The 14732-nt window shown below is 43.9% G+C and overlaps 3 protein-coding genes across 3 annotated transcripts in view; 1 reads left to right on the top strand and 2 right to left on the bottom strand.

Moving 5' to 3' along the window:
* LOC126562237 (dolichyl-diphosphooligosaccharide--protein glycosyltransferase 48 kDa subunit) overlaps positions 1 to 14732 on the bottom strand; it is a 532174-nt gene that overhangs the window by 28141 nt on the left and 489301 nt on the right. The gene's annotated exons all lie outside the window — the stretch shown is intronic.
* Positions 1 to 14732, bottom strand: part of LOC126563559 (dentin sialophosphoprotein-like) — a 490635-nt gene that overhangs the window by 7641 nt on the left and 468262 nt on the right. The gene's annotated exons all lie outside the window — the stretch shown is intronic.
* Positions 893 to 14732, top strand: part of LOC126561596 (uncharacterized) — a 103851-nt gene continuing 90011 nt past the window's right edge. Inside the window, exons 1-2 of the mRNA XM_050217841.1 lie at positions 893 to 1404; positions 6525 to 6644. Of these exons, the coding sequence (XP_050073798.1) occupies positions 895 to 1404; positions 6525 to 6644 (630 nt within the window). The 5' untranslated portion in view covers positions 893 to 894. The remainder of the gene's footprint in view (positions 1405 to 6524; positions 6645 to 14732) is intronic.

Genomic DNA, 14732 nt, shown 5'->3' with positions numbered 1-14732 from the left:
AGTTGCTAGGATGCGTTTGCTAGGAATTTCAAGTAGGCTGTGGAAAAAGTAAGGACGGCAATGCAATGTTTCGGTTCATACCGGGTTGTAAACGTAGTGGTGACAAGCCACAATTGGCCATGAAAAAGACCGGCATTTTAACCCGTTTTCTTCACTCGAACCAATCGTAATTTGTTAAAAAAAAATTGGGTGCCGTAATGTGATGATTTAATTTAATTTGAGTGCTGGTGGTATTATGGCCAAAGTACTGCCAAAAATGTGCTGCATACTTGGTCCAGAAAGTGCACATTAAATGGAACAAAATGGTCCCCGGCACATCAATTTGCATTATGATGGCCGTCGTCTCCTGTGTGAAGAAGAAATGCAATTTTTCGTGTGTGTTTTTTTATGTTAGTGCGTTTCAATAGTGTGAGAGTGTTAAAATGTTCTATCGTAGTACACATTTGTTAATATTTTCCATTTTCCCTCAACAGGGTTCATTCATTTAGTCTTCCCAAAAAGTGATGCCACATTGTGTAGTGTAATAACGGGTCAATTGTTTCATTAGTGGCAAACAGTGCGTGCGTGCGCGTGTGTTTTTTTTTTGTTCGTGATATTGTGTGTGTGTGTTTACGCGAAAGTGTGGCTCTTTCGTCGCGTGGCCAAGATGCGTCGCAAAGTGCTGTTCCGTGCGGTGTGTATATGAAATAAGTAGTGTCGTTGGGCGATTTTTCGCTCCTCATTGTATTCAAAAAAGGAGGTGGAAAAACCTTCCCTGGAGAGAGAGAGAGAGAGAGAAAAAAAAACCCCTCCGCTAAAAAAAGGCTCCAGACGAGAGGAGTATTTGTAAGAAGATAGTGTTCTCGATAGGGGTTTGCTCTAGACCTAGGTTCTTTCGAACAACACTGCATCAACATGTCGAAAACAATCGAAACCCATCTGCAGAGCAACGAGGTGCGAATACCGAAAAAATCGAACGAATTCGATGTAACCACCTCAGCAGGCGGCGGCAGCGGTGGTGGTGGTGGCCCACCGTGTCAGTACTTCAAGAGTTCGTTCGCCCGCTCGCTATCATTCAGCCAAGGGCCGGGAGGTGCACCGGGCGGTGGTGGTGGAGTGCGTGGACCTTACGGGGGTGCAGAACAGCACTTTACACGGTCGTTGGATTTTGATGTAAATTACGATCCGATCGGTGGTGGTGATCGAAACGATGGTGATGGTGGTGGTCCACACCAAACGATGATGATGATGATGATGGGCACGCCATCCTCCGCCTCGCCCGTGTATGAGGAGGAGGGCGAAGGGATGGTGTCACGCGGCGAAAGTGATCCCGATCCGGACGCGGCGTCAGTGGGCGGTATGAATGGAATCGAAACCAGCAACGGGGGAATTGTTAAAACGCTCTGGAACTACGCGAAGGGACAGGTAGGTTATGTGGGGTATGGGGATGGGAGGAAGGGTAAAGAATGTGGCGTAAAAATTCCCCGAGGATTTGTACTGCTTTGCTTTGAGAGTGGAGGTTTAATTATGTTCTGTAGTAAAATGTACTCCACCACAGTATAGGAATGTTTCATCCAAATCGGTTTACTTTTATGGTATTAATTTATTTTGGGTGCTTGATTCTGGTCTGTTTCCCTACCGATAGCGCTATAGATCTATAGATAGCGAATGGCTTTAGCATAAGCTCTTGCAAACCAGCTATTATTTTAAATTGTGGAGGATTTTAATCATCCATGTATTTTTGAATTTTTTTAAAGATTATTGATAGCATGTAAAATGATGATTAAAGGCTAGGAATCCATTGGACAAGGTGATAGCGGTGTCTGTCTTCACATAGCAGGCCCAGATGTTGAATTCCGTTAGGATAGATGTTGATACAGTATAGATTATTGTGTAAAAATCAATATAAAGAAGCAAGAAATGGAATGATAAAATAGAAGACAGGAAAAGAAGAAGTTTTTGTTACAATCTACTAAGTTATATTAATTGTTTGATTTAAACTAAAACAGCTAGTCAAGGAAATCATAAATGGAAGTCCAAGTCTTCGCAAAACGTTAAAAATTAAGGGTGCCCTGGTGGTTAAGGCGACAGCAACGCCTGTCTTCAAACGGCAAGACCCCGGGGTTCAAATCTCATCCGGACCGTCCCCCCGTAGTAAGCCATTCAAATGCCGGCATGACTTTAGTGTTCGTGTTGAGACAAGAAGAAATTGAAAATTAAATATTTTATTCATTTACAGGCAGTAGAACAATCTTCGCTTTGATTGAGTTCTATTTTGTGTTACAAAATTTAAAACCATCACTTGTTCGCGCCTAAAATTTTAACAAGATTTTGAACAGGACCTTAAAGGGCGGTCTTAATATAAGCAGATATTTGGTGGGCCACAATATCAATAGAGGTCTGAGAAGAATCAATTATGTTTAAAAAATATCTTCTGAAATGGTTATTGATATTGATTCTAGACGGTTGAGACGATCAAATAATGGCTGTTTTTACGTTCGTTCGTTCGTCTATAAACTCCATGTTTATATGAGGTTCACCTCGTTGAACTGAATCCAAAAGTTTAGAGTTCGATGAAGAAGTTTTATTATTTTTGATGTTTCTGCAAGACTTCGCATTATAAATATTCCAAAATGTTAAAGGTCTTCAAAGACGAGAATATTTGCCCTTTCAGTTAGCAAACAATATCCTCAAAAACACTTAACGTACCTGATTAAAATGCACACCGCGAATGAGCCGTGATGCATCTGCACAGGCAAAAGAAAAGTGAAAGAAAACCTTACATTCTTATTAGCTTGATAAATTTGTTTAGCATAGCTATCGGCAATAAGCTCTTCTAGCATCAAGAAAAGGATGCATTTAACGTATAAATGTGCTTTTGTGATTTTGCTCTGGGAGGGGAAAGGTAAGGGTTATCCAATTAGCACCTTAATTGCGCTGGAAAAAAGACTAGCTCAGCAGAATTATCTCTGGTAATTATGGTGTCTTGATCTGATATCTACCGTTTCCCTTCGAGGGGTTTCTTGAGCTTGTTTCTTGTGTGTTGCGAATTTGGGAACATTTTTATCGGTTTCCTGAGCCTCTTTTGCTGATGACAAGCGACCCAGGGTAGGGTAAATGTTTGCATCTGCTTGGGAAAGCTAGAATGCATAAAAACCATTCCACCCAAAGGGTCACGTGTGATCTTGGGAAGCTTGTACAGATTTAAGGAATTAATCAGCGCCGTTGGACCTTTCTTTGTTTTTTTTTTATAATTGGAACAATTGACCAAAGGTGTGACAAAAATGTGCTCAAACATACTGTTATGCATCGTTCATGTTTTGATGCGAGAAAAATGATGCAGTTGTTCGAATCCACAAATAGATTTGTTTTTGTTTGGTTCACAGGCACACTCATCGACAAGAATGCAAAGCATGCAGTCGATCAGTAGGAGATGAACACATTGAAGTAGAAAGGTCTGCGTTAGTTTTATAGGGTTTTTTTCCGATGATTGTATCTTCACTATTTGTAGGGAAGAGATCGCTCTACTCTTTGGTCACTTCCCTCAAATACCCGTGCCCGTAATCAATTTTCAATTTTTCCAACCGAAACCGGAGGAAGTATGAAGCTAAGGGGTCTATAGCGGTGTGGATGGGTGACAGGAGTATCGGGATTGCGTTTGTGTGTGTGTAAAAGGGCGCAACGTGCAGAGCAGTAAAAATAGAAACGCAATTTTGTGTCGCTTTTTCCACTGACTGCACGGGCCGAGATTAAGAGGTGAAGAAGGTCTGGTCTTTTGCATATCGCCACACGCCATTGGTGGAGAGCACGTGTAAAAACATTCTTTATGTCGTTAAAAGGAATTTGGGGTAGATTGAATGAAAAATCCCCGACTTTTTATCATTTTCGTAAATGATTTTTAAAACTCGAAATAATGTAATCTGTTTACTTCACAGAAAAGTTTCGAGTACAAGTTATTTTGATTAAATCCAAAAGCGTGTAAAGCTTCAAACGCTTCCTAAAATTCCACTAAACTCGGCCTTTGCCGAAGGGCCTCAAATATTTCAATGGCGCTCTACTCTTCAGATCGTATCTGAGGTCGCTTCGCACATCGAAGCACGGTGCAGCGATTTGGGACGGTCGGTGTCATTTCTACTTCACTCCTGACCGATCGTTCTGCGCGGCATGGAGTTCCCTTTGGGGGCTAGGAATATGTGGATTCTACACCTAAAAATAGTTCCCAAATCCCATCAAACAGAGCTGCCGCCTAGGTAAGAGGAGTCATATAAGGAAAATAGATCTTCGAGAAAGTAAGAAAACCAGGACCTGTCGTATGGTTTTGGTATGGTTGAACTTTAGGGTTTCACATATTCTTCAACCTGTTGTTTGCATCAGGTGCATCCTGTTTTGGAAGTTCGTCTCAGTTTTCCACGCGCTTCAATATGCCATAAGCGTTGAGATCGAATAGTTACATTAAAAATTCGTATGAGAGACAAGAATTGATGAGATTTACAGTGTAGACTTCTTCTGTTTCTTTGGTTCTTAAATTTCTAGAGGTTTTTATCTGCGATTTCTTGCCTCAATCTACCACCTGCAGCTGAATAAGGTTAAGGCGTACCGGGAAAAGACTTGAAAGGGATTTGACACAGGAAACTTCGTTTCAGAAACTAGTGCCAATGTCAATTAGACGACCATCGAGCAAAGTTTAATCCGTTTGGGACAATAAATGAATAAGAATTCTTCTTCTTTTTTTTAATATCCCTTCTATAGGTTACACCTATAGAGGGGTTAGTTTGCGGTGGCCTGGTGGTGTACTACTGTGCCCGAAAAATAATGTGACTGCGTTTTTTTCTTAAATGGCTTTTTTGATTAGGCCAAATGAAGGTTATCACTTTCGAAGTAATCCCCTTCCGATGCAATGCATCTTTTCCAGCTCTTCTCCCACTCCTCGAAGCAGGAGGAAAACGCGGATGCAGGGATGTTCTTTAGCTCCGCCGTCGCTGCGGCTTCTATCTCCTCGATAGTGTCAAAACGGTGTTACCAAAGCGGTCGTTTTAGCTTGTTGAATAGCCAGAAGTAGGCTGGTGCCAAATCTGGCGAATACGGTGGTTGCGGAATTTTGTTTTTTTGAATTTTTGAATACGGTGGTTGCGGAATTTTTTGCAAACAATTTGTGTGCCATTTGTTGCGAAATACTCCCTCAAAATGATGGCTGTATGGGAGGGAGTTTTCCACAAATCTGTTGACTGAGGCTTTGGAAATCCAAACACTTTCCGAAAAGTCTCGTATCGTCAACCAACGGTTGTTGACCACCAAATCCTCGGTCGGTCAAGGTGGATGGTCTCCCCTGGATGGTCCTCGTCTTCGACTTTCTCACGGCCATTCTTGAAATCACTTTACCATTTGTACATTTTTTTCTAAGACATTGATTCTTCCCCGAAGGCTTTTTGTAGTAACATCCGCAATCTATTCGAAGCGTTTATTACATTGCGCAAACAAAAGTTGATACATGCGCACTGCTCCACAAACTTGGACACGGTCAATATGGATAAAAACACTTGGCGCAGCTCCGAAAACAAATTGTCACTCCTAGCCGGGTTGATGTTGTGTCTTGAAACATGGTCGAACTGTCAAAAACATATTGAGAAATGAAAAATAAAAACAAGAAGCTTCTTTTGGCGCTCGAAATTTGACATCCAATGTCACCTTACTTTTCAGACACAGTAGTAGGCAACACCCGGAGCGCCGGTCTTCAAACGGCAGGACCGGTGGACTCCATGGTATCGGCAGTCTAGTAAGCCATTCGACGGTCGGCATGGTCTTAGAAGGTCGTTAAGCTATGAAGAAGAAGAGATAGATCACGCCTGCCACCTGAAGGTGGACTAGAGTTATCGATACCACGTAGCTGGATAGTCAAGTCCTAAGTACTGAAGAAAGGCCCGAAGCGGATTTGAACACGGGTCCTGCTATATGAAGACCCTCTTGCCACTGGGTCGCTTCCGTTGGATAAGAATTTCTAGTTTAAAAATTTAATTTACTATATCACGGTTCAGAAATTCTTCTTCTTCTTGGCTTATCGACTTCTAACGTCACGCCGGCCATCGAATAGCTTGCTAGGCTTGCCGATTCTACGTATTTGGATGTTCAAGTCCTCACTACGGGGTACGGTCCGGATGGGATTTGAACCCCGGTTCTGCCGTTTGAAGACCGGCGCCGCTATCGCCTACACCACCGGGCCGCCTCTTTGAAGCGACCAGTTCCACTGTCAATTAGACGATAAGGATAAGAATTATTCTTCTTTTCTTAACGACCCTTCTATAGGTCACGTTTGCCACCTGAAAGCTGACTAGAGCTATCGATTCTACGTAGCTGGACAGTCAAGTCCTTACTACTGAACCTGGGTCCTCCCATATGAAGACCCTCTTGCCACTGGGTCGCTTCCGTTGGATAAGAATATTTAGTTTACAAATTTAATTAACTATATCACGGTTCAGAATTATTAAACTCTTTATCGCAACTCTATCCGTTTGTGCTGTAAACAATAAACAATATCAATTTCTTTGCAGGACATCAAATCGGCCAATAGCAGCCCCGCCAAACGAGCCATCACGCTCAAGTCGAACGGTACGCTCGGTGCGCGAAAATCCATCGAAGCCAACGAAATAGAAGTTTTACGTCTTCGCAAGGTAAGTTACCGATATTTTCACCAAAACAAAGCACTTTTCCCGAGCGTCTCGAGAAGTACCATTTAAAGAAAAAGGCTAATAACACTTAGGTCTTCAATCGTAAATCGCATCGAAAGCGCCCGCCTTATGCAATGTAAAATTATTTAATGATAACCACTGAGACGAATTAATTGTAATCGCATCTTTCGGTCGGTGTACGGCTTTGCAGTAGGTCGATTTCCAATTTTTTGGTGTTTGTTTTGGTTTGCGGTTGATGTGAGTGAGTGATAAGCGCACTCATGTGAGCACGGAACAGCATAATATTGCTGCTGCTGCTGCTGCTGTGTTATGTTATTATCCTCGTTGGCCACGCCAACCTTGACACGATATCGAATTGTCGAATTATTTGTTTTGCGTTTTTTTGGGTTGTTATTTTGATCGTGATGGCTTGATAGCGGGTGGCACGTTTACATTTGCTAAAAGTTAATCGTTTCTATTTTGCACTTTTATCGATAAACGTGTGGTGCTCCATACGTAATCCACGGTTTTAGGAATTTTGTTTTTATCTTTTATTTTCTTGGCTTTCTGTGTGCCGTCGCTCGATTTTCAATTTTCAAGATCGTCCACAACCCTCGTTCGAAATGGAGGTGTTGTGGGTGTCCATTACCGATTACGTATTGCCACCCCCTCCAACACCGCCCCTCCCCTTTCCAGCTCGTGTTGACTGTTGTGATTGATTACGATAGCGCATGATTTTCACCCGCTCGGCAGGTGTGGGTGGCTGCTACCGTACTTTGTTTGTGCGTTAATTGTATTGTTTTTCACCGTTTTTTCCCTCCCCATAAGATAACAGAGAGGGTGCTGTTGGGATTTCTTGTCCGCATCTGGTGCGCTCGCACAGGAAGCATCCGAGAAAACAATGTCAAAGCAGTAAAGTGAGACGAAAAAGAGAGCTGAAAAGGCGCAAAGTTAACGCTCACTACCGGCAGAGGCCACACAAACCATCGGGTGGACGATTTTCTCGATGCACGGATTTACGGTCCACTAGCAGCTAGCGGGGGGTAGAGAGTGGGAGAGAGAGAAAGGGAGGGGGAGCATCAGGAGTGGGAAGGGGAAGAGTAATGAACTACCAATTAAGTAATTTTTCGAGAGCCACATGCCTTGAAGAAGAATTCGTATCTCGTCGAGGGGGTTGTTTTCGCACTATCTCCAATCGTTCCGTTCCTAGTAGAAGAAAAAGAGAGAAAAAAGATCGTTCCACTAACACAACCCAAGAGAAAGAGCTTCTCTCGGTGCATTATTTCTTCCGAGTTGTGGGTTTTTCTTTCGATTTTCGTGTGTAAAAGGAAACTAGTCAAATCTTCCTTTTAGTTGCGGTTTGCAATCATGCGCCTCCTCTCTCTCTTTCTCCCTCTTTCTCTCGCTTTTAGCGGAGGGTAAGAGTGGGATTCATGATATGGGGGGGGGGGGGGGGGGGGGGGGGGGCGGTGGGTACCGTTGTTTGCGATTATCTGCGGGTGATTTATTTTTCCACGCCATTTTTGGAAGCTCTTTCGTACGGAGTTTGTCGTAATTTTGGGGGCAGTTTTTCGACCCACTGTACGCACGTGGAAGGAAGAGATGCTTTTGAAGCAGGTTAATGTGGAAATGAAAAAGGGGGAGAAAAGGCTAGTTGGAACTGCCGTACCACTTAGGCCGTGGTAAAGTTGAGCTACTTTTTTTATTTCGTAATGACGGCCAGGCCAGCTATTCCTTAAAATCTAATCTTATGTCTAGTTTAACAATTTATTCAACTTATATCCTACTTGGAGGGTAGACATTTCCTTCTCCCTCAATTCAAGTGCACCTTATCCCGGGTGAGCTCCAAGAGTTGTGGATGTTGTTGCTGCCAGGTATGGTTCTGATGTTGTTCTCTTCTCTATTTCCAAGGGTATTAGCGTTTCATTGGCGCATGTTGCCGTGGAGACTAACAACTGGCTCCTAAGAAAACCTCCTTTGTTGTGGATGCTCTGTGGTGTTCACCACACCATATACTTAGTAGTTGCCTGCATTTGGATGTTGTCGCTAGCGACCCGAAAGCCTCTTCAACTTTGAGAAGCTACAGTAGCGTCTAACTCACGCATTCCGCCAACATTAAAGCCGCCAGTCACAACTACACGTCGTCCAAACCTAGTTCAGTGATCTAATGTTGTCGCTGGCGACCCTGACACTGCAAAACGCAAGGCCGTCACTGTCATAGTGCGTACAATCTATGGGAAGGGAGAGGAAAAGGGATCAAAGGACGCTTCCCATCTCTTTGGCCAAGTCAAGAGAATCCACGGATATTCGTATTCCTTCTGTCCCAGGATATCGCGCATCGGCACCGCCGGGGATCTTCCTGATGCCCGAACCGACTGCTAAGAGTCCGGGTCTAGTCGCATCGAACTCCACACATGACCAGAGGATGTGGTCAATGTCGTGGTATCCGTTGCTACAGCTGCAAACGTTGGATTCGCATAATGGTTCGACATAAGTCTGGACGTCATGCGAATAAACGCACGATCTACCGGGAGCCCGTGAAACCAGGGGCGCAGGGAAATGAGCTAATTTTTCTAAATGAAGGAATGCATAGTTTAACTTTTAAAACTTATTTTTCAAAAAAGCAGCTGCCGCTCAGAATCCTTACTTTTAAAAAGGCTAGCGTTATCGTGTATGACATCTGCATTTAGAGGCGTTTATTCTTGCATAAAATACGTATTTATAAGCTAGGTTTTTCCGTAAAATGGAACTGTTTAGGCACGTTCTTTGCGTGGTATCTCTGAAGGTCAATAAACATCCGCTCCCCAGAAGAAAAATGCATCAAATTAAATGGAGCTCATGCTACGATTGTCGATCATAAAGCCAATTCTGTTGGATTTTTCCTTCGAAGGTTTTTTTTTGGGATATAGAAAAGTGACCGATGAACTCGTTTTAATTTTTCCAAATTCTTAAAGATAATTGGCCTATGACACTGCCCTCTTGATAGGTTTCGACACGTTGACGAAACTTTTGCCCACTTATTGGACACATTTTTCTGTTTTAAATCTTCAGTTTATGTTCGTGGCGGACAGTGTAAATTTATCATAAATTAAACCCTCCATTGCGTACTGCTAGGGGTGAAGTATTGGAATGGTGATAATTTATGCCATACCGTGTGTGTGTGTGCCATTAGCTATAATGCCATAAATCAGATTGTGACTGACAACCCGAGAGGCCAATGGTGATTTCAGCTTCAGGAAGTGGAAGCGGAAAATTTCAACGAATCCGGATGAGTTTGCGATACGAACGAAAAAATGGATTGCGCAGCACATTTTCGGAGAGACTTTTTAATTAAAAGTAGAAGACGCACCAAAAAAAAGGCCCGGTTTCGATGTGTAACCGGTCCAATTGGGCTTATAACCTTCGGCTAGTAGTAGTCGTAGTCGAAAATAATTTCTATCGATAGTGTTTCAGTACGTTCGCGCACCGTCCACGATGAGTTTTGTTTTGTGTGGTGCGTGTGTTTATAATTGAATTAATGTTCTGGTTCAACAAACGCTAAGTAGAGGGTGCCGGCGAGTGTGTGTGTGTGGGGGTAGTTCGTATGCGGAAAGCAGAGTTGCCCACTCTGGCGGAGGCTTCCTGTCGTTTTGGAGGTGATGGATGGATTTTTACATTAATAAAACTGTCCATACAAACACATCGTTTATATCGCGTAACTCACGGTTACAAGTTGGGTTGGCTTTAAAGAAGAAAAAAAACGAACGAAAAGTAAATGTCTCATCGTTTGGCAACATATTCGAGCACTCTTCGTTTTTTTAGGGCAAACATTATTGACGCAGACATAAAGTTGGATTGGCAGAGTTGGCACGGTTTCTTGATAATTTTCAGCAATGTATTCAATTGAATTTCTTGTTCAATGAGTTGATGAATTCTTTCTGCACAGCCAATGGGTGTTACCTTCCAATTTGTGGTTAAAGTTTGCCAACTTTCGTAGACGTCGGCAAGCGGATTGGCGCCTCTTTGTGTGAGTTTTGAAGCAGAAATAAGGCAAAAAGAATTTTTGGAACGATTATTTTATTCACCCAGATGACCAAGTTTCCAGTATTAAAGGCAACCCTATATGATAATTCCAACGCAACAAAACCCCGCTCGGAAACGTTTGCCTTCGTTCCCACGGTCTAGTAATGCTGCGACAAATCGCGTCGCGTCCCCTTTCGAAAGAGTGAGATCGTTTCGAGATGTCCTTGGCAAAGGGTGGACTCTCGACGAGTCACCAGGTCGTGAAGTTCCTCTTTCGAGTGGTCGACAGTACTGCACCCAGGTAAAAACGTGGAATGAAACCTGTGTTATTAACGGGTCAGAGTCGAGTACAGGGTGTTCAATATATTTGAATACACTTTAAAAACGAGCTGGAGCTACAACCTTCCTCGGTTTTGTAGTGCGCGGCGTTAATTTCGACGTTTTTCTCAATAAAAACCAGTGGGAGCTTCCCACGCCTAACTACGGCCCCCCAAACCATCATCGACGCGGCATTGTGGAACCGTGAGATGTTTATTTGAGAGGGGGATGGGGGGGGGGGGGGGGGGCTGCTGGGCAACGTCGGCGCCTCGATCAATTTTGAACACTGTGTGGCTGTTCCAAAACGAAGAGTTCTTATCGGAAAACACGAACTCCTAACCTGCGTACTGCGAAAGTATCAATTTGCATCTGTCCAGCTTCCGTTACTTTGCGTTTATGTACAGCTTATACCCTGTGTCCTTCGTCATAACAGTGTGAGTCGTCCCGATTGACAGGTCAGGTCAGCAGCGGTCTTCCGGATCGAGCGGGACATTTTTCGATAGGTCCGCTCCCTCACCACCTTGATGACTGCTGGCGTCCTCGCCGAACGCGGCCGCCCGGATCTTGTACGCTCATTGGCCGAGCCCGTGAGATTTCAACCGCCAAAATATGTCGCCGGGCTGCTCACCTCCCACAAACAATTTTACTATAAGATCGCGTCACTCTTTCATCGTGCACAGTGCTTACAAACTAAGTGACAGTTAGTGGACACCACATGAAACGGTTAGCCTATACATGATACTAAAACTGACATTAACTACAAATCTATGAAAAGTTGTATTCGAACTTATTGAACACCCTGTAGAGTGAAGTGCTCAGGCAGTGCTTAGATTAGCGCAAATCTAAAGAGGCGCTTCAATCTAGAAACTAGAAAGTAGCAAAATGACCTCCCGTGTCGTCTCGAGTTGCGGATCGGTACACCGAGACACGGAGCTTTTATTAACTTTAGGAATCCTTGCTCGGTGGGCACTTGTTGTTGATGTCGCAATAGAATTGGACGTTCACGGAATATGGTTGCTTGCAGGCCTACCAGCGGACCCAACCGAGATCGAAAAGATAAATGGTTAGAAGACACACTTGGCACAGGGAGAGACTGGTAACACTACCACTGAGCAACACCCCTCTTTGGCTGCTGCCCACGGAATTTAAAACCGAACGAACGGGAACCGGAGCCACCGTTTTGCAGGTTGGCCCGATCGCTGGAATTCGACCATTTACTCGCTTGCGGGCCGTTGTCAAAGTTCGCCATCCACCACCAAGACACCGTGAAAAGAGTGATGCCGTTTTGGTGTTTGATTTCGTAATTAAGTCATGGTAATCGATGGGAGGTGTCCATCCTGCTGAGGAGGTGTGCTGTGGTGTGTGGTTTGTATCTTGCAAAAGAGGGAGACATCTTTCGAGTGCATGTTGGGTGTGCACTACTAGGGTCACGATGTGTTGTTACTCCGGGTAGGATTGGTGATGTTTAAAAAATTGCGAAACGTATGGGAATGCGGGGCAGAGTATCGTTCGGCAAAGCGAAGTAGTACCGCTTCTACCAACAATCCCCCGTCATCACAATGCGGCAAGATCTTGATCGTTGCGGTTCAAGATTCTGGCTTGCGTATGGTCACGCTCCACAGCACCGGGTGTTTACGGTGTGGTTTCGCTCTCCTCTTGTATAAGGAAGCCAAACTACGCTACTACGACGACGGCTAGTGAATGCTCAAATAAACAATGCGCCGTTTCTGTTTAGTATCTTCTGGAATATGGTACATACCTGTTTCTGTCTGTCTTCCAAGCACAGGTGGATTACATGGAACAGCTTAAAGCATAAAGACATAAAGGGATTTGAGTCTCGTAGACGTAGATGACACCGGTGACTCATCACAGGCTGTAAAACGAGCAATTTTTAACGTAGAAATATAATTTCTATATTAAACGAAGGGTTTTTTTATTGTTCTTTTATCACAAAATTTAAGAAAAATATGCCTCTTTATGTACGGATGAACTTAAGCAACTTTCTTTCGATACCACTCATAAGCTGCCGCACAACTGGTTTATCCACTTTAGTAGCGGTTTTTCCAATATTATGCGTGTTGGGCAGTTGGCAATTTTGGCCAGAGCTTTATTGGGCCTTTATGAGCCTTATTAAAAAGCAAAACACACTTTTCCAGGCACTGATCTTCATAAACTGTCACGTTCATGGATTGATTTGTTATAAAACTCCATGTTTTGAGCCCCCACAGCTGCAGATATGGCTTGCCGTACCATGAGTTTGCGGGCAAATTTGTCAGCAAAAACGAACTTATAAATGTTGCCTCAAATCTATTTTGATGTACGATTTGTCATCCATAAGAACGCAACCCGCGTACCTCGTTGGAGCCTGGTGTAACACATTTTTAGAGGTTTGGTGATGTAATTATGCTTCAGAGCTCTGTTTGATTGCTTTGAGGCATGCTAAAGAGCGCTAGTCTGCACTAAATCCGATTCTTCTGGCGGTACTTATGCTGCATCGTATTTTTTTGTTGTTGCAATATCCGCATCCGAAAGTCCAAAGTTAGCCTGTAACGCTCTTAACATCTTCCAGCTCAGCTGACGATCCACTTTTCCTGAACGACGATTTTGCTCAACCATTCTACCCACGCTTTGACGTTTCCGAAACCGTTCGGTGAGATGGGTCGTTCGGTGCCATGCGTATAACATGGCCAGCCCATCGGAACCTGGCGAGCCTAATTCGCTGCACGACGGTGAGGTCATCATACAGTTCGTACAGCTCGTCGTTGTAGCGGCTCCTTCATTGTCCTTCTACACATACGGAGACAACAATCCTTCAGAGCATGTTTCTCTCAAACGCGGCTAACACGGCTTCGTCTGTTTTGGACAGGGTCCATGTCTCAGAGGCGTATGTGAGTACAGGGACTATAAAGGTACGATACAGTCCCAGCTTCGACCGTCGCGACAGATTTTTTGAGGTGAGATGTTTCCTCAGGCTGTAGAATGACCTGCTGACAGCCAGCATTCTAGCGCGCAACTCTGTCTCTATACTGTTTCTGGTGCTGACTTTTGACCCGAGATTGGTGAAGTTTTGGACGACTTTAAATTTGCGGTACACTATCCGTACATCACCCCCACGTCGTTCCGGATTTCTTAATAGGGCCGTTGATGGTGCCACCATCAATCTGGTCTTTGCCTCGTTAATCTGCAACCCGAGGTTTTCTGCCGCCCGCTGGATCCTTTGGTAGGTCTCTGCTTCCTGTGAGAGCCGCAGATCAATGATGTCTATATCATAAGCGTATACCAGGATATGGGTTGACTTATAGAGGGTGGTTCCCGAAGTATCCACCTCCGAGTCACGGATGGCTCTCTCCGTAACGGCCTCCGCTTTTGGTGGTCCAAAAGAGATTCCAAAAGAGCTCATGGCTTCGTATAGTTTTACCCTGGCTATGCTATCATATGCGGCCTTGAAATCTATGAAGAGATGGTACCTGTTCAACTGCTGTTCAGCCATCTTCTTCAAGATTTGCCGCATGGTGAAGATTTGGTCAGTGGTAGAATTCCCGTTTCGGAATATTATTAGTTTCCAACTATACAAAACATAGAGTGAGCAAATTCTAAACGGACGAGCTGATGTTTTTGTATAAATGCAGTTAGTTGTTTTAAGGCTACTCAATGGCTTAGAATTGAGTTCCTTTCGAATTCGCATGCTGTTTGTACTAACATTCTTTCCAAATAAGTAGTTTGTTTCTAGAATATAATTTGTTTTGTTTGAACAACATTAAACCTCGCTCG

Source organism: Anopheles maculipalpis, chromosome 3RL (genome assembly GCF_943734695.1).
Source record: "Anopheles maculipalpis chromosome 3RL, idAnoMacuDA_375_x, whole genome shotgun sequence".
Taxonomy (NCBI): Eukaryota; Metazoa; Arthropoda; class Insecta; order Diptera; family Culicidae; genus Anopheles; species Anopheles maculipalpis.
Note: the sequence above shows the minus strand (reverse complement) of the source record. Positions and strands in the feature narration are given on the sequence as shown.